Here is a 20,496-nt window from a genome sequence, read left to right as displayed (position 1 = left end):
CAGTTTCTAGTATTGTTAAGCCATATTGACGTATTAAATCAAGTTATATTTAACGACAGATTCGCATGTATGCAACGATCTATTTCTTGTTTTCCTAACGTCCCCAAAATGCATTCTTTGCATCGGCAAAGAAACAATCGTTTGTGTCTCTGTCTTTGGCGAAAATAATTTCGCACATACCAGGCATATAGCAAACGGTACTTACCCTATATTCTCACACGAGTCACGGATGATAGGCTTGTGTTTAGGAAGCAACTCTCCGAGATGCTACTTGCTCAATAAAAGTTGAGAAGACCCTACAAAATTGTTGAACAAAGAAGTAGGTAAGTAAGTAAGTATTTGGGTTAATTGAAAGTCGACCTTTGTCACAACCTTTCCCTCGTTTCAGATGCTTTTCCCAGGATCCCTGTTCAAATGGAATGTCATTTTTCTTTGTTCGCGATATCGATAATAATTTTAGTTATGTTGTTTCTTTCCATCTGATCGTTATTCTTTCTGTTCCATTGGCGTCCTGGATTTTCCCTGCGTTGTTCTTTGGTTCTCTCATAAGTTTTTATTTGACTGAGAAATGGAATTTTTCTCCTAGAGGGCCTAGAAGTTAGAAACCCATATCAGCAAAAAATATTATCACTAGGTTTAATAGCCAATTCTTCTGGCCATTGTTCATAGAAGTGCGAAAGCTTATAAAAATCAACCCAGGTCAACTTAATCTTAAAGTTGTCCTTATCAGACCGAGTTGGTATTTATTTATGTTCGTTTTGATGGTGTTTTTTACAAGACCTAGTTCTTAGAGTTAGTTCACTCTTTCTATTTTACAATTGTTATTCTTTCTGTTTTTGTTTTCATGGCTTAAGAATAAAAGAGTTAGCTGGAAATTATTAATATCTCTATGTTCTGGGGCATGCAGTTTCTAGTATTGTTAAGGAACCATGTGCCATATTGACGTATTAAATCAAGTTATATTTAACGACAGAAGAAAACAGGGTACTCTTCTGGACGAATGATTTGTTCTTAGGGTGAGAGTATGTGCTTACCCTCAATTTTATTAGCCAAACTAAGTTTCAGGATCATCTTAAACTACCTCCTCTTATTCGAGATATGGCCCCCGAACTGAATGGGTCTAATGAGGGGTTTGATAGGTCTGTTATCCCAAGGCCTTGATGTAACCTAGAAGTACCCTCACTGGTATATTTCAACCTCCCCAGTTTCTCTAAAATTCACCTGTAGCACCTCTAAAGAGTCCGCACACTCAGGTTTATTCCAGAGAAAATCTGTGAGTTCATCTACTATCCCATTAAGAGGATACCAAGAGGTGTCATCAAGGCCAGAGAGCTAGCTCAGGGCCCCTAAATTGTAGGGGTCAGATGAGGGATATTCAGGTACATAATTATGTCATTGTACCCTACTTCCTGAGACGGACTTGACCATAATCCCATTCAGGTACCCTCAAAAGAGCCAGTGTTATTGTCTGTGGCTTGACAGGGCTGGTTTTGTCTCAGTTTTACGTCCTCCAGCGAGACGAGTTGTTGTTATTGTTGTCTATGTCATGGTAGTAGATGTCAACATATATGCAGGGTGTCCCGCGAACGACTGTACAACGCTTGAGGGTTGATGCAGGACCTAAAGGGCTACCAGAAAAAGCTATCTGGACAGATCCGATTTTCAACAGGGGCGGAGTTATGAAGGATTTTCTGTTTTTCAACATTTTTCATACCTTGTCCCCTTAAAACGCCTTTATCTCTTGAACCAATAAAGATAATAAAAAACTGATTGCACCTTTGAAAAGAACACAAAATTTACTAAAAGATAAGATTTTGTCGTCGTTGCTGTTGTTGTTGTTTTGTTTTGTTGTTGGTGTGTTGTTGTTGTTTGTTTTGTTGTTCGTGTTGTTTTTGGAGGAAAATTCGGCGCGGCGATAGAAAGAAACAGGTGGACAGGGTTTCATAGTAACGTAGGAAATTGACGGATTCTCCCTTTGTATCGTTAATATCTCCGTGAATAATGGTTTCTTAGAAAATTCAAGATAATGGAATTAAAGAGGGCAAAAGGGGGTACTTTTCTATCAGGAGAAATTCAATGGGTTTCAGTGGAAACTTGAAGAAAAATCGAGTTGAAAAAATGGTAGTTTTTAAAGAGATACAAAAAAATCTTTTTCTCAAGCTTTTGGTTGTGTTTGAGGGAGGGTTTTACCAAAACAGGGAATCTTATCTTTTAGTAAATTTTGTGTTCTTTTCAATGGTGCAATCAATTTTTTATTATCTTTATTGGTTCAAGAGATAAAGGCGTTTTAAGGGGACAAGGTATGAAAAATGTTGAAAAACAGAAAATCCTTCATAACTCCGCCCCTGTTGAAAATCGGATCTGTCCAGATAGCTTTTTCTGGTAGCCCTTTAGGTTCTACATCAACCCTCAAGCGTTGTACAGTCGTTCGCGGGACACCCTGTATACCTTGAGGATTTGAGAAACAAGGAAACTGGAAGATCGTTCTTTAAGTAGATAGGTACTCAATGTCCCTTATCCCGGATAACCTGGATTAAGCGATGTATGAAAGAATAAAAAAATAAACGAAACTTTGCTTTCTAAATATCTTTCAAATCTAATTCCTACTGCTTACCAGGTGCAGTGTTACTTTGGCACATTCTTTCTACAATGGAGTGTTTCTTCCAAGGGATTAATGCGAGTGCATTGTTCCCTATGGATTTAATACAGGATGCAATCACACAGTGAGTCATGGAGGAGAAAGAAAGAGAAGGAGAAGCAATTTTGTTTTTATTTTGAGAGAAAAGTGAGAGAGAGAGAGAGTTTATTTTGAGAGAAAATTTGAATTTCATCATATTTTATGACTTGGTACCTACATTCCGAACAATCTATCAGATTTTCTCCGGGAAATTCGTACCAACGTATAGCTACACATACATTTTACATAGGTTATCAGACTTTACATAAATGTTCGTAAATAATATGATAATTCATAATCAAAATAAATAATTGAATAACAATAAGAATAATATGTGAAAAGTAGGTACAACAAGAACAATAATGTAGAGTTGTAGAGCTATGAATGGAGTCGAATGAATGAAAAGTACCCACAGGCATGGCGAGTACAAAATAAAAATCCTAAATAATGTGATAACGTTTTTACTACGAGATTAAAAACTGTTATCAATGAACGTAAATTATCAGGCGCGGGCACAAACAAATAGGTATTAGGAGAGGAATAAATTTAGGACGAAGGTCAGTTAGGTCAGTGCTTTGTTAACTTCTATTGAAATTATTTTCTTGCCAAATGCCTGCTAATTGGGAGAAATAATAAGTAATGAATTGGACGAAGGTCAGTTAGGTCAGTGCTTTGTTAACTTCTATTGAAATTATTTTCTTGCCAAATGCCTGCTAATTGGGAGAAATAATAAGAAGTAATGAATGCTGATAAGATGGGTGCTACCTACCTATTTATATTTATTTAGAATTCAATGGGAATTTTATGATTACTATTTATAAAATAAAACATGATTATTCAAAATAATTTCAACAATTTATACGGAGGTTAATGATAAATTAATAATCAGAATGTATGTAGGTACTATAGTTCATAAGTCATAACATGCATGGGTTTAATCGTGTACCTGCCTAGGTAGATACTCGTGGGTACGACTTCTGTCCAGATAGCTTTTTCTGGTAGCCCTTTAGGTTCTACATCAACCCTCAAGCGTTGTACAGTCGTTCGCGGGACACCCTGTATACCTTGAGGATTTGAGAAACAAGGAAACTGGAAGATCGTTCTTTAAGTAGATAGGTACTCACATTTGAGCTGTAGAACTGACGAGAGAAGTGTTTGCAATGGAGGTATCTCGAAAAGAGACATTATGCCTAACGAATCTGCAGATTCTTAAGGTTCATTCTTGATTCATATATATTTCATGCTGTACAAATCAATATTTTGCATTCAAATTGAGACAAAGTGATTACTAACGGACTTCCATCATTTGAGCTGTAGAACTGACGAGAGAAGTGTTTGCAATGGAGGTATCTCGAAAAGAGACATTATGCCTAACGAATCTGCAGATTCTTGATTCATATATATTTTATGCTGTACAAATCAATATTTTGCATTCAAAATTGAGACAAAGTGATTACTAAAATAAAATACGACTTCCATACTCTTGATTCATATATATTTCATGCTGTACAAATCAATATTTTGCATTCAAATTGAGACAAAGTGATTACTAACGGACTTCCATAAAAAATAAAATAAGAAGCCTTTGGGTAGGTGATTGCTTTACCTACATTCTCTTTGCTGACTCGCTAAGAAGTTTGTACTTTACTTACATAATGTATTTGATATTAAATTGCAATAGATTTTCCCAGTGTTCATATCGGGGAAAATCACCCCGAATTTTGTTTTCCACATACATAATGTATTTGATATTAAATTGCAATAGATTTTCCCAGTGTTCATATCGGGGAAAATCACCCCGAATTTTGTTTTCCACATTTTTATTTCGCTTGATTTGCTTTACCTACTTTTCTATCTTTTCTAGTTTTGACTTAATTTTCTTTTCTTTCTTCTAGTTTCTTTTGAAACTTGAATATTGATTTGTGCTTTTTTTAATTTTAAGTTTTCACTTACTTATTTTACTTTTGTGTGTTTCAAATTCTGAAAATAAAAGACGTTTCATTTTATTTTTCTCTCCTGCCTCTTTCTCCTTTAGGGTCGATATCTGTCATATATGTGATTATATGACGCGTCCTTGACAACGTCTCATGTGTACACAGGCAAAAATAAAATTGTTAAAATATATTAAAAATGGACTGTTAATAAAAATCCATTTACCAACAAGATCTGATCTCGCGTACCATATAGAGGAAAATGTCATGTCCAGGTTAAAGGATGAATTCCATCTGTGTAAATTTTGTCCTTATGCCAGCACAAACCCTGGCGCCCTTATAACGAACTTTTTGGATTGAAGTACCTACAACACCTACTTTGTGGTTTATTTCAGTATCAAAGTGTACCTGAACTTTCCCCAAAGAGTTACCTAAGGACAATAGACCAAAGATTAAGTACCTACTTGAGTACTTAAACTAATAAAATTGTGCCAAGTGTGAATGTGTTTAACCTTCTTAAATAGGTATATATCAGTTAATATCACCGTAGGTATTAACCTAATTAAGTAAGTACTTTACCTATTTGTTATTTCGATCTTGTATTCTAAGGACAGAAATTTCCTTCAAAGATAGATCTTTATAAAATTCCTACCTACTAAACTTCTTGGAAACTTGTGTCTTTTACTGAAGTACCTGCTCGGTACAGAGTTACCTACCTATACATTAATTGTGCACACAGCACAGAGAGTTACCTACTTACCTGTATTGAAGTACAGAAATTTCCTTCAAAGATAGATCTTTATAAAATTCCTACCTACTAAACTTCTTGGAAACTTGTGTCTTTTACTGAAGTACCTGCTAGGTACAGAGTTACCTACCTATACCTTAATTGTGCACACAGCACAGAGAGTTACCTACTTACCTGTATTGAAGTATGGATCCACCCCATAGATTTATTCAGCTTTCCAACGGACTATGCATTTCAGCTTATGAGTCATCACGGTCTTCAGTAAGTATAAAATATATCCGTGAAAAATTAGCACGCCATTTTCTCTCCTCTGCTCTCCAACCTTTCAGTCTTTTTCCATTGAAATAGTCACACGTATTGAAGTATGGATCCACCCCATAGATTTATTCAGCTTTCCAACGGACTATGCATTTCAGCTTATGAGTCATCACGGTCTTCAGTAAGTATAAAATATATCCGTGAAAAATTAGCACGCCATTTTCTCTCCTCTGCTCTCCAACCTTTCAGTCTTTTTCCATTGAAATAGTCACACCCAATAAGTAGGTATCTTCTGTTCAAAGTTCATACCTCACTGCTTACTGCGATTGTAGACCTTGTGTAGGTAAAGCTCTATCCGTGAAAAATTAGCACGCCATTTTCTCTCCTCTGCTCTCCAACCTTTCAGTCTTTTTCCATTGAAATAGTCACACCCAATAAGTCGGTATCTTCTGTTCAAAGTTCATACCTCACTGCTCACTGCGATTGTAGACCTTGTGTAGGTAAAGCTTATTGAAATTCAAAGTTAGGAGTGTTCAGTGATGTAATTTGTAACTATTGTTTCTTCCATCACTGCGTCCAACTGGGACCGAAGAGGTCGGTTTCCCCGGGGAGGGAGGGAGCTAGTTTGATAGCAGAAATACTGGAAATAAGTACCGCCACCCCATATAATGTCAAAATTGGAAATTAATGTCATTTGGAAATTATAAGCATTTGATTTAGAACTACCTACGTACATAATGGAGCTAGTTTGATAGCAGAAATATTGGAAATAAGTACCGCCACCCCATATAATGTCAAAATTGGAAATTAATGTCATTTGGAAATTAAAAGCATTTGATTTAGAACTACCTATGTACGTACATATGTAGGTAACAACTAAAAATCAAAAGCTCCCTCAGACCGTGCGCCCGTTGAATAAGAGGTTCAGTAGGGAAGTAGGTACCTACTTTATATGCAAGTACCGCCACCCCATATAATGTCAAAATTGGAAATTAATGTCATTTGGAAATTATAAGCATTTGATTTAGAACTACCTACGTACATATGTAGGTAACAACTGAAAATCAAAAGCTCCCTCAGACCGTGCGCCCGTTGAATAAGAGGTTCAGTAGGGAAGTAGGTACCTACTTTTTATGCATACCTACATACGTATACAATTTCACTTCCCTGGAAAATCTTTCACAGCGAAATAAAACCTTTCAACCGCGACTCAAAACGTCTAATCCTTTACTCTTCGCTTTCCCTTTTGTGTTATTCCTTCTTATTTTACACTTTATTCCTTGAGCTTTGCTTTTGTTCCTTTCTTTCCTGTGAAAAGTCACTTCGCTTTCCCTTTTGTGTTATTCCTTCTTATTTTACACTTTATTCCTTGAGCTTTGCTTTTGTTCCTTTCTTTCCTGTGAAAAGTCGACCCCTTTGTCACATTTTCCCTCGTTTCAGATGCTTTTCCCAGGATCCCTGTTCAAATGGAATGTCATTTTTCTTTGTTCGTGATATCGATAATAATTTTAGTTATGTTGTTTCTTTCCATCTGATCGTTATTCTTTCTGTTCCATTGGCGTCCTGGATATTCCCTGCGTTGTTCTTTGGTTCTCCCATAAGTTTTTATTTGACTGAGAAATGGAATTTTTCTCCTAGAGGGCCTAGAAGTACGAAACCCATATCGGCAAAAAATATTATCACTAGGTTTAATAGGCAATTCTTCTGGCCATTGTTCATAGAAGTGCGAAAGCTTATAAAAATCAACCCAGGTCAACTTAATCTTAAAGTTGTCCTTATCAGACCGAGTTGGTATTGAAGTAACTTTATTTATGTTCGTTTTGATGGTGTTTTTTTTTACAAGACGTAGTTCTTAGAGTTAGTTCACTCGTTCTATTTTACAATTATTCTTTCTGTTTTTGTTTTCATGGCTTAAGAATAATAGAGTTAGCTGGAAATTATTAATATCTCTATGTTCTGGGGCATGCAGTTTCTAGGTAGTATTGTTAAGGAACCATGTGCCATATTGACGTATTAAATCAAGTTATATTTAACGACAGAAGAAAACAGGGTACTCTTCTGGACGAATGATTTGTTCTTAGGGTTAAAGTATGTGCTTACCCTCAATTTTATTAGCCAAACTTTAGTTTCAGGATCATCTTAAACTTCCTCCTCTTATTCGAGATAGTCTCATCCATTGTGTGTAAGGTTCTTTAACATTATCACTATAAATATTTGCTTCCTAACTAAACTTACGTAATGTTTGTAGATAATTACTTAGTATGAAGAACTTATCTAATACCTTTACTAAGGCAAGTAGGTACATTAGGTATAGGCTCGCTCTAAGTGACAAAAGAGTCAACCAGTAGGTAGTGAGGTATGAGGTACCTATTTCAGAAGGCAGTATCACAAACATTACCCTGAACTTTGGAAAACAATAATAGAATTGAAAGAATGAATCTTATCAAGATCCATTATGTTTCTGTCATTGAAAACCAGTGCTCAATTGATAGATCAATCCTACCTGGTGGCGTAGACATAAAACTCTTTAAAAAATAAAATAACTTGAAGACTTAACACAAATATCGTTCCCCCGTAGGTGCACTACTTTTAATTTTGTGACATGATTTGGACTCGAACCACCAAATTCCAGGTCCGAAGCCCACTGCGCTAATTATTACACCAATATTGGTACCTAATTACAAGACAAAATACGAAGAACTTATCTAATACCTTTACTAAGGCAAGTAGGTACATTAGGTATAGGCTCGCTCTAAGTGACAAAAGAGTCAACCAGTAGGTAGTGAGGTATGAGGTACCTATTTCAGAAGGCAGTATCACAAACATTACCCTGAACTTTGGAAAACAATAATAGAATTGAAAGAATGAATCTTATCAAGATCCATTATGTTTCTGTCATTGAAAACTTCGCAGAGCTCCAGTAGTGAGACAGGGCATCCTTTCAAATATCAGCATGGTGAGTTTCTTTGTGTTTATTTAACCCTTTGGTAACCAAAGTCACCATCGGTCACCAAAGGTTTAAGAAGAAAGGTTTGACTCCGCCTGTTCAAATCCTAGTTGTCCTCCAATAAAGAGAATGGATCTCCCCTTGCTTTCGCCCATCAAATTCATAGCCCATAATTGTCCCAATCTATATTTCCTCTAGATAAAGAGAATGTCGACGAGATAGAGGAAGGCGAGGACCTTCGCACCGGGTCCGCCGGCTCCCGCGTGTTTGTCTGGAACAGCATCCCCTGTGAGACCACCCTAGGGGACTCTTCCCCCTCCCGGGAGGACCCTCCCCCTACCCATCAGTCCACACCCTCTCCCTCTGTGTCCAACGAAGACCAGGGCTGGCGTAGCAAGTCACCGAGTGAGTCGAGTTTGATGAAGAACTTATCTAATACCTTTACTAAGGCAAGTAGGTACATTAGGTATAGGCTCGCTCTAAGTGACAAAAGAGTCAACCAGTAGGTATGAGGTACCTATTTCAGAAGGCAGTATCACAAACATTACCCTGAACTTTGGAAAACAATAATTGAATTCAAAGAATGAATCTTATCAAGATCCATTATGTTTCTGTCATTGAAAACCAGCGCTCAATTGATAGATCAATCCTACCCGGTGGCGTAGACATAAAACTATTTAAAAAATAAAATAACTTGAAGACTTATCACAAATATCGTTCCCCCGTAGGTGCACTACTTTGAATTTTACGAGTTTGATGGGCTACGAGACCACGCCTGGTTATGGGTCGGTGACGAGTAAGACCAAGTCCGGATCACATGGGCATATCAACCCGGACCCACCTGAAGCCAATGGAGGACCTGTAGGCGGAGAGTTGACCTTGAAGAAGGTAAGTGTGTGTGTGTGGAGTAAGGTTCATTCAATAAAACAAGGAAAATATTTATAACATTCTCACCAGTCACAAAAGATTTCACATGGGCATATCAACCCGGACCCACCTGAAGCCAATGGAGGACCTGTAGGCGGAGAGTTGACCTTGAAGAAGGTAAGTGTGTGTGGAGTAAGGTTCATTCAATAAGACAAGGAAAATATTTATAACATTCTCACCAGTCACAAAAGATCTAACCAGGTCGCAGTGACATAGGGCGTTCATTATAGCCGATAGCCCCACGTATACCAATACCAACATTCTACCTAGAGTTCATTCAACAAGACAAAACACTTTCAGCACTTTCTTACAAGGGCATCTTACATGGGCATATCAACCCGGATCCACCTGAAGCCAATGGAGGACCTGTAGGCGGAGAGTTGACCTTGAAGAAGGTAAGTGTGTGTGTGTGTGGAGTAATGTTCATTCAATAAGACAAGGAAAATATTTATAACATTCTCACCAGTCACAAAAGATCTAACCAGGTCGCAGTGACATAGGGCGTTCATTATAGCCGATAGCCCCACTTATACCAATACCAACATTCTACCTAGAGTTCATTCAACAAGACAAAACACTTTCAGCACTTTCTTACAAGGGCATCTCAGATGGATTAAGTGAAGAGCCGTTTCGTTTCCCCTTTGGAATTCTGGGGAGGATAACCTAATATAACCTACCACTCAAATGCAAAATATTCGAATTAAAATGTGAACTTCACTTCCTTCCATCAGCCATAAAGGTGTGTCCACAGTCCACACATACTCGATCGATGTCGATTGAACTGTCCACACTGCCTCGACAACATAGTTTCACCTCGTCGATCGACGACCGGTGGACTATGTTTGGACACACCTTGAGACTTCTGTTATTCTCACCTCCACATTTCTTCCCGTCCTCCAGGTGTACAAGTGTCCCCACTGTGCCTTCTGGGCGTCGACAGCCTCCAGATTCCACGTTCACATTGTGGGACATCTGAATAAGAAGCCGTTCGAGTGTTCTCTGTGTGCGTACAGATCCAACTGGAGGTGGGACATCACCAAGCATATCCGACTGAAGACGATAAGGGATCCTGCTCACGAGGCGGCCAAAGTTCTTATGACAGATGAAACAGGTGGGTACAACAGGTGGTTTCAGACTTGGAAAGTAAGTAAGTAACAGGTGGAGTGGAACGTTCAGTTGAACAACTACAGATTGGAGAGACTCATCCATCCTACTTATTTTGATTGTACGTTCCTCCTCTTCAACAAAGGATGAAACATAAGAGCAACATTGAATGCCTCCACTGTGGTTTCTGTCTCCTCCCCTTTTCCCCACCCCTCCATCAAGATAAGGACAATAGTAGACTTTTCTCCTAGCTAACTAAGTAAATGTCTAAATCGTTTCACATAGCCATGTGGAGATTTTAAGGAAACATTGGAGATATAAAATTCTCATTGATGGATTTATTTATTTACACTCTAAGATAATTAAGATAGTAAATGTGTTTTTTAATTATTCATCTTCAAAATTTGATCTTTTGTGTTCACCTGCCTCTATCTGATGGATTTATTTATTTACACTCTAAGACAATTAAGATAGTAAATGTGTTTTTTAATTATTCATCTTCAAAATTTGAACGTTTGTTTTCATCCCGCAGGTCGTCGGAACTACACCAAATACAACAAGTTCCTCACCCTCATGAAGGTTCACGAGCCAAACGCCGAGAGCTCCGGCTCTGGCAAACGGTCCAACCAGCAACGCGTCATTCCCACCAGCCTAGTGCCTAGTCCGAGGCTAACTTTCCCTCCTAGCCCTCTCGCCCTTGTGGGAGAGAACCCGTTCAAACGCCCAGCACCTAGTGGGACTGACAGTGAGGAGCCTAGTGCCAAGCTAAGCAGAAGTGGTGGATATGGGAGCAATGTTAACAACGTGAATAGCAATAACAACAATAATGAAGGAGGAGGCAACAAGAAGACCATGTGGAAATGTAAAAAGTGTTTGTTCAGGTGAGTAACAGAAAAAGCCATACACAGAAAGCCCATTCTAAGGCTTAGGAGTAGGGGCTATTGCCCCAAGGGATGGGTTAAGCTTATACGAATCTACGAGTAACAGAGGAGAAGAGTATATTATGAAGTTACAGTTAGTACAGTTGTTCGTACTGAGCAAAGGTAAGAAAGAGCCCAGGATTTGAATGTTCGAAATTTCGTCTAAGTTCGTCCTTAGGAGTAGGGGCTATTGCCCCAAGGGATGGGTTAAGCTTATACGAATCTACGAGTAACAGAGGAGAAGAGTATATTATGAAGTTATAGTTAGTACCTACAGTTGTTCGTACTGAGCAAAGGTAAGAAAGAGCCCAGGATTTGAATGTTCGAAATTTCGTCTAAGTTCGTTGTAACAGAGGAGAAGAGTATATTATGAAGTTACAGTTAGTACAGTTGTTCGTACTGAGCAAAGGTAAGAAAGAGCCCAGGATTTGAATATTAAATTTCGTCTAAGTTCGTCAATATCGAAAAGACTTTCTTTCTTTTTTTACGAAAGCCTCAAACACATTATTTTGAAGAACTGGTCATTTAACATCTCGCATTTCGAGTAATTTAACTTTCTAGTTCTAGGGAATCTATGGGATAGAATTCTGATTTTCAGTGAACAATATCATTTAACATCTCGCATTTCGAGTAATTTAACTTTCTAGTTCTAGGGAATCTATGGGATAGAATTCTGATTTTCAGTGAACAATATCTACTCAACTTTGTTGTGCTTTGGTCCCGTATGTAGTCGTGAATCTGTTTATACTTTTGTAAATTCAAGTAGTGACAGTATAAAAAAGTAGTCCTATTTGAGTAACATCAGAATGGGAGGTTGTATTTTCTTAGTGACTTTGTTGCAGCACTCTTATGGAGCACCTTCAAACCCACGGTATCCAAGATGATGTGGATATGTTCTATCACTCTTATGATGGCAGAACATTTCCTAATTTTTCCTTATGCTGGCTGACTGCTTTATTAATTTTCATTTTAACACGTAGGTATACTAACCACTTTTTCTAACCCCTTTATTGTTTACTAACTTTAGGTATCTTGTTGTAACTAATTAAATGTATTAACCCCCTTTGTATCTCCCTAACATGTTGTTAACATGGGTGTTTGGTTGTTAAATTGAAGATTTTCCCATCTAAGATTGAAAAGATTATCAGAAGTGATTATATCGCTTACCCTCGAGTCTGCAGGCTCATGTTGAAATTAATTTTGGACGTTGTTTAATCTCGGGGTGTGTGCCTGAACACTCTCCGAGCTTGCTAATAAGTCAACAATCATTTCAGCAGGAATCTATAGAACCGAGCCCCCGTAATGACTACTCTTTGTGTTTCCCTCAATTGACTTCTATGCCACTATGAAATGTACCCTGTCGTATTTGTATGTCTTTGCCTCAAGAAAAATCCACCTAACAAATCGGTAGCGTAAAAATTGTATGTATTCTCATTTATCATGGTCCAAGAAATAAAAGGCGTACATTCAGTGAAAAACTCAAAGACTAGCAGTGAATCCGCTGGGGTTGTAAAACAACTTCCGAAGTTTCTGAAATACCTAGGTAAATATGGAATATTATTGGTTTTGCTTCTGAAGTAGAAATAAAGCAATGCTTTCATCACTTGTTGGTCTAGGTATGTACCTACTTACTTAAGTATACCTAGATACGATTGGATTTAAATCGGAACAATGGCCAAATTTGATCTAATTTTAGAATAGGTTTTTCATTCAGTAGGTAAAGGATTGTTTCTGAAATACCTAGGTAAATATGGAATATTATTGGTTTTGCTTCTGAAGTAGAAATAAAGCAATGCTTTCATCACTTGTTGGTCTAGACTCTAGGTATGTACCTACTTACTTAAGTATACCTAGATACGATTGGTTTTAAATCGGAACAATGGCCAAATTTGATCTAATTTTAGAATAGGTTTTTCATTCAGTAGGTAAAGGATTGTAAAAAAAAATTATGATCTCTTTTCTAAATATGTAGTTCTCTTCCCCTTCGAAAAGGCCTTACGAATAGCTCGATAGGCTATGAAAATAAACTGATCCCTAGCTGATGATTAAACAACAAAAATAATATGTTGGGAACATTATTATTTATCGATAGTTCTCTTCCCCTTCGAAAAGGCCTTACGAATAGCTCGATAGGCTATGAAAATAAACTGATCCCTAGCTGATGATTAAACAACAAATATGTTGGGAACATTTTTATTTATCGGATTCCGCCTTAGTCATTCCTCAAGTTTCCTTTGTTTCTAGCAAATTTTATTCATAATTATGTCCTAGGTTATTTTTTTCCAATTTATTACAATCAAAAGAATTTACAAATAAATGAAGTTGTTGTTATAATATAAAGAAATTCAGTGTTTTATTAATTGTATTTACGCAGGTCCGTTTTTTAGAGCTCATGAAAATAGCTAAATCAAGTTTTCTGACCAATCAAGAATGCAATAAAAAGCCTTTAGGCTGCTTCAAAGGTATATGGAAGAAGAAGAAAAAAGTTGATTTATCCTATACCTACTCTTAGTTTGACCATCTAGGCTTCTAGGCGATCCCTGGAAAGAAATTGGTCACAATGACCTTAGCATGGCAAAGTTCACTACCTACTAAAGCCTTTTCCTTGAACCTAAATAAAACAAAATAAATAAAAACAAACCAACACGTTTAACTCATAGTAAAATAATAATAAGTGTAAATAAATAGGGTGGGAACATAAAAATAGCACTCTATGTTATTGATAAAGGAAATAAAAAATGGTAAAGTACACATAGTAAAAGTCACGGTATGGCTAAAGCGTGGCGTAAGCATGAATTTAATAACAGCCGTCTCAAATGAAGCCTTTAACGGAAAACTAGACTTACTTACGTGACGCTAAAAGCAGATTTTGAGGAAACAAACGCTTGGCAAACAATATTTCCTGTAGGAAGCAATATGAAGTCTTGGAAATGCACCGACGACCAATGTCGAAGAACACAAAATATGCACTTTTTTGGGAAATCATTTTCAATGCCATTTGAACACCCGTCCATTCATTTTTTTGGTGAAAGTTCAATAAAATTTATATTTTTGTCCATGTGCACTGTCTTTTTCATTTTGGGAATTCGGTGGTTTTTATTCTCTCCACATGTCATCAATGTTACTAACAATTTCTTGTGACTATGAATCAAATCATGCATGAATCATAAGGCAATTTTTAGTACCACCTACTTACATATTATTGAATTGAAAGAGGTCAGCTTTCGGACAGTCTCCAATTGAAGCTTTTAATCACTATAAAACTGAACATTTTTTCTTTGTAACTTGCTAGGGGCTTTGCCTGATTCATTCATGATATAGAATTCGTGTTCACACCTTCTGTACATGTTTAATAATAGTTTTTATGTATGTAATGTTAAATCAGATAGGACATTTTATGGGGAAAACGGGTTGGGTGTAAACTTTATTGAATGAACCCTTTTATTACTCCGATTGGTTATGCCGTCATTAACACTGGTTGCCCCCCCTCTCTCTTTTACGGACCATTTTCTACAATATAGGTAGATGTCCAGTAATATGATGTACCCCTATTTCACTCCATGTGCACTGTCTTTTTCATTTTGGGAATTCGGTGGTTTTTATCCTCTCCACATGTCATCAATGTTACTAACAATTTCTTGTGACCATGGATCAAATCATGCATGAATCATAAGGCAATTTTTAGTACCACCTACTTGCATAATTATTGAAAGAGGTCAGCTTTCGGACAGTCTCCAATTGAAGCTTTTAATCACTATAAAACTGAACATTTTTTCTTTGTAACTAGGTAGGGACTTTGCCTGATTCATTCATGATATAGAATTCATGTTCACACCTTCTGTACATGTTTAATAATAGTTTTTATGTATGTAATGTTAAATCAGATAGGACATTTTATGGGGAAAACTTTACTTTATTGAATGAACCCTTTTATTACTCCGATTGGTTATGCCGTCATTAACACTGGTTGCCCCTCTCTTTTACGGATCATTTTCTACAATATAGGTAGATGTCCAGTAATATGATGTACCCCTATTTCAGTTGTCGCATTTGTGCTTTAGTTACGTTGGTAGAAAATTCTGGTACTAGTGCAATAGTTGTATTATCCTCAAGAACAAACAACTTTGTTGTGCTTTGGTCCCGTATGTAGTCGTGAATCTGTTTATACTTTTGTAAATTCAAGTAGTGACAGTATAAAAAAGTAGTCATATTTGAGTAACATCAGAATGGGAGGTTGTATTTTCTTAGTGACCCACCACACATGGTGATATTATTTTCACAGATTGCCCACAGTCAGTTAGGGCTGTTAGGAAGCCTGGGTCGTCCTTTGATAAGATCTTTAGGATGACGACAATATCATTCAACATTGCATCATATTAATTTGTTTAATTTCATTTCATTTCCAGGTAAAGAAATTCAAATGCGTTCTCTGTCCGTACGTTTCCAACAACCGAAGCCAGTTTGACCATCACCGTCAGTTCCATCATTCTAATGGAGCACCCTTCCAATGTTCCATCTGTTCCTATGCTGTCTCTAAACGACATCTCCTACATCAACACATGCGTGTGCATGGTATCACTATGCCCCAACAGAAACCATCCTCCTCCCCTAGGGAGAATAATGATGAGTCTAGCGATGAAATACCTGACACTCCTGCTGACATTAGTGGCAAAGACACTAGCAAGAGTAAGGAGATTCCCCTGGTGTGGGTATCAGTATCACTATGCCCCAACAGAAACCATCCTCCTCCCCTAGGGAGAATAATGATGAGTCTAGCGATGAAATACCTGACACTCCTGCTGATATTAGTGGTAAAGACACAAGCAAGAGTAAGGAGATTCCCCTGGTGTGGGTATCCTGAAATTATAAAATATTACACGACAAATAAATAAAATAATTATGCTAGGAAAACTCTGAGGGCAATTATTACTACTCACATAAGATAACATATAAATATCTCTATATGAACATAACAAAAAGGAAAAAGAAAGTGATCAGAATGAAACTAGAAAACCTGGAATGTAAGGACTGAACTGAACACCTCCATGTGAAATACCCGTCTTTAAAAATATGTATGTGAGTAATAATTGACAGTAAAAAGCAACTATACAGTATGAAAGAACCTCGTATGTACATAGGTGAGACATACATCAAAAGGCACAGTGGTATCACTTTAGGGTAACGTAGACCAAGTACATATTTGTAGATCTATCCTTGTCAGTCCCATCAGCAAGACAAACAAAATTTATAAACGTCTCACGGAATTGCTTACTGTATATCTAAGGTGACAAAGCATGAAAATATTTAACATGAGAAATGAGAAGCAAAAAGTCAAGACAGCTCTGAATTAAACGAATTAATATATCAGTACATGGATCTCAAAATTATCCGTGCTGGAGTTGTTCGTACACAGCTAGACAAGAACAACATCTACTAGCACATTATAAAGTACACACGGATGAGTACCAAGACAGAACCAAAGCTTTGTTATCTATCTATGGCGAAAGTCCCAAGCATCCTAAGAATAAAACCGCTGTCGTTCTAGACAATCCCGGTCTTCCAGGATATATCTGGGTGGTTGTCAACGATACGCCTCAGTATGTGTCCATGTCCACGCCTCCCTTCAGTTTGAACTTCAACATCAACAACACAATCATAAACAACGGTAAGAAGAAAGAGATAGTCAAGAAATCCGGTCTTCCAGGATATATCTGGGTGGTTGTCAACGATACGCCTCAGTATGTGTCCATGTCCACGCCTCCCTTCAGTTTGAACTTCAATATCAACAACACAATCATAAACAACGGTAAGAAGAAAGAGATAGTCAAGAAACCATCTGGTCGTGTCATTACGAAGCAGTTCTCTTGTACCAAATGTCCTGCTCAGTTCTTCAAGAGTGTTGCCTTGCAGTATCACCTTACCTTACATGGAGGCAATGGTCCACACAAGTGCCGCAGTTGTGATTATGCTGTCAAGACGTATGGAAATCTGATCAAGCATGAGCAAGTACATGACACGCTAGCACCTCGTGTAAAATGTAAACTGCTCAAACCTCTCAAGAAAGAAGAACCTCATCCACTGAAAGCGTTTGCCAAACCCGAGTACCATTTGAAAAACATAGATCCAGAATTTGGCTTTCTCATGCTAGGAAATCCCAACTTTAATTATCCAACGTACATAAAGAATGGTAAAGTGAAAACAAAACGATATAAGTGTCACAAGTGTCCTTCAGCTTTTGAGAAGCGAGAGCAATACAAAGTTCACTTGAGTCTTCATGGCGCTCAACAGAAGTACAAGTGTGATAAGTGTGACTATTCGGTCAAGTATTACGCCAATTATATTCAGCATATCCGAAAACATGAGAAGAGTGAAAGTTTTGACGACAGCCTGGCTGGTTCAGAAAATGAAGCGAGTACCGTCATTGAAGATAAAAAGCCCGTCGTTAAAACTCAGCAACTATCTAGTCCTAAAAATATAGAGGAAAATGTCATGTCCAGGTTAAAGGATGAATTCCATCTGTGTAAATTTTGTCCTTATGCCAGCACAAACCCTGGCGCCCTCACCAATCACATTCGAAAACATCACAACATTCCCCATAACTTGGCCGTACTTCTAAATAATGAGAGTTCACTATCTGTTCAACACAATACCAGCAACCTGGCGCCCTCACCAATCACATTCGAAAACATCACAACATTCCACATAACTTGGCCGTACTTCTAAATAATGAGAGTTCACTATCTGAGGACATCCTCCACAGTGAACCAAAATCACCTGATGAAGAGGAAGAACCAGAACCAGAACAATGTGACCTCTATCAAGATAGCATAGAAGATGAGGTTAATCCTTATAATGATGAACCTGATGATTATGATGATGAGGAGATAGAACGGAAGTTTGTATTGAGTAGTATGAGGAATGGGAGCCATGTAGATGACTTGGAAGAAGATGATGAGGACATGGAACCTGAATATGAAGATAGAACCCATGATAGAGATGGATATTTAGAAATTGATAACGATTCCAATGATGATGAAGACGACGACACCATGCCAGATGAAGATAACACGAACTAGACGTGATAAATATAACATAGAACATTAAAGCATTGTACACAAAATTCTAAAATCAAAATATTCCTTTGTTTTCCCAATTTTAGTTGATATCATTAGGTAAAAAAATACATAATGCAATTGATTTTAATTTCCCTTGCCCACTTGAAAAAAGAAAAAAAAATCCAAAGAAAATTTATTATTTGTAAAGTTCCTATTTTAATTTTATTATTTTAATAAGGTTACCCCTAAACTTTATTGTTATCTAATTCTGTAGTTTATTATTTACTTTAATTCCTTAAACTTTCTTGAGAATCATTTCACTGTACAAAAAGAGGTGTTTGTAAACCAAAGTTTTGGTTAAAGTGGATTGAATTCCTTAAACTTTCTTGAGAATCATTTCACTGTACAAAAAGAGGTGTTTGTAAACCAAAGTTTTGGTTAAAGTGGGGTACAACAGGTGGTTTCAGACTTGGAAAGTAAGTAAGTAACAGGTGGAGTGGAACGTTCAGTTGAACAACTACAGATTGGAGAGACGGCCAAAGTTCTTATGACAGATGAAACAGGTGGGTACAACAGGTGGTTTCAGACTTGGAAAGTAAGTAAGTAACAGGTGGAGTGGAATGTTCAGTTGAACAACTACAGATTGGAGAGATTCATCCATCCTACTTATTTTGATTATAAGTACGTTCCTCCTCTTCAACAAAGGATGAAACAAGTCCGAAGCCCACTGCGCTAATTATTACACCAATATTGGTACCTAATTACAAGACAAAATACGTAAGTAGTAACACACTAGTCCTGTACTGTTAAAGTGGAAAAAAAAGTTTTATTTTTGATCTCGATACTTCCTTATACTGTATCTATAGACAAATATTTAAATGCATGTATTATTTTCTCTTAGTTAGATAAATTTTAAACAAAATTTTATTAGTCAATTTATAACTTTGGGTTACATTTCATTATTTCAATGAAAAGAGCAGGTATGTAACATATTTTTACTATTTTGTACATACTTTTGAAGAAAACAAATACTTCCTCCTCTTCAACAAAGGATGAAACATAAGAGCAACATTGAATGCCTCCACTGTGGTTTCTGTCTCCTCCCCTTCTCCCCACCCCTCAGGCATCAAGATAAGGACAATAGTAGACTTTTCTCCTAGCTAACTAAGTAAATGTCTAAATCGTTTCACAATTCACATAGCCATGTGGAGATTTTAAGGAAACATTGGAGATATAAAATTCTCATATGCCTCTATCGGTTTCATTATTCATTTTAGCTCCGTGCTTTCCTGCATAAGACATCATGAAGCTTCTTCAGTTGAAATATTAAGGCCGGGGCCACGAAGTGAATTTAAACTCGGTTTAAGATTAACTCACGGATTAAGCAATCTGATTGGTTGATTTTTAAAAATTCCAAAAAAATTAGCCAATCAGATAAACCGAGATTAAAACTGAAACGTAGTTTAAACTCACTTTGTGGCCCCCGGCCTTAAAGTCACGGTTTAAAATTTCCAAAAAATTTAGCCAATCAGATAAACCGAGATTAAAACTGAAACGTAGTTTAAACTCACTTTGTGGCCCCCGGCCTTGAAGTCACGGTATGGCTAAAGCGTGGCGTAAGCATGAATTTAATAAAAACAGCCGTCTCAAATGAAGCCTTTAACGGAAAACCAAAGTCACGGTATGGCTAAAGCGTGGCGTAAGTATGAATTTAATAACAGCCGTCTCAAATGAAGCCTTTAACGGAAAACTAATTTCATGCACTGCAAAGAATTTGTGGCAGATTGAACAAGAAATAAAGTTAATCCAGGCTTGAAAAGTGAGGGACAATTTTCGTTAATCTTTTAAACAGGCCCTCAATCTGCCTCATGAGACTGAATGACTGAATCCCAAAATATTCGTCTCCAGATGGTGACAATGCCTTTTTCA

The 20,496-nt window shown here is 37.2% G+C and overlaps 1 protein-coding gene across 1 annotated transcript in view; it reads left to right on the top strand.

Moving 5' to 3' along the window:
• The window catches only part of LOC103516581, a 42,424-nt gene extending 23,490 nt beyond the window's left edge, over positions 1-18,934 (top strand). Inside the window, exons 9-17 of the mRNA XM_026828932.1 lie at positions 8,760-8,976; positions 9,314-9,449; positions 10,389-10,599; positions 11,125-11,473; positions 15,795-15,804; positions 15,919-16,221; positions 16,272-16,341; positions 16,881-18,168; positions 18,255-18,934. Coding sequence (XP_026684733.1) covers positions 8,760-8,976; positions 9,314-9,449; positions 10,389-10,599; positions 11,125-11,473; positions 15,795-15,804; positions 15,919-16,221; positions 16,272-16,341; positions 16,881-18,168; positions 18,255-18,588 — 2,918 coding nt within the window. The 3' untranslated portion in view covers positions 18,589-18,934. The remainder of the gene's footprint in view (positions 1-8,759; positions 8,977-9,313; positions 9,450-10,388; positions 10,600-11,124; positions 11,474-15,794; positions 15,805-15,918; positions 16,222-16,271; positions 16,342-16,880; positions 18,169-18,254) is intronic.
• Positions 18,935-20,496: the final 1,562 nt, after the last annotated feature.

The sequence above is a fragment of the Diaphorina citri genome, unplaced genomic scaffold (assembly GCF_000475195.1).
Source record: "Diaphorina citri unplaced genomic scaffold, Diaci psyllid genome assembly version 1.1 scaffold1607, whole genome shotgun sequence".
NCBI lineage: Eukaryota > Metazoa > Arthropoda > Insecta > Hemiptera > Psyllidae > Diaphorina > Diaphorina citri.
This window is presented reverse-complemented; position numbering and strand designations above follow the sequence as displayed.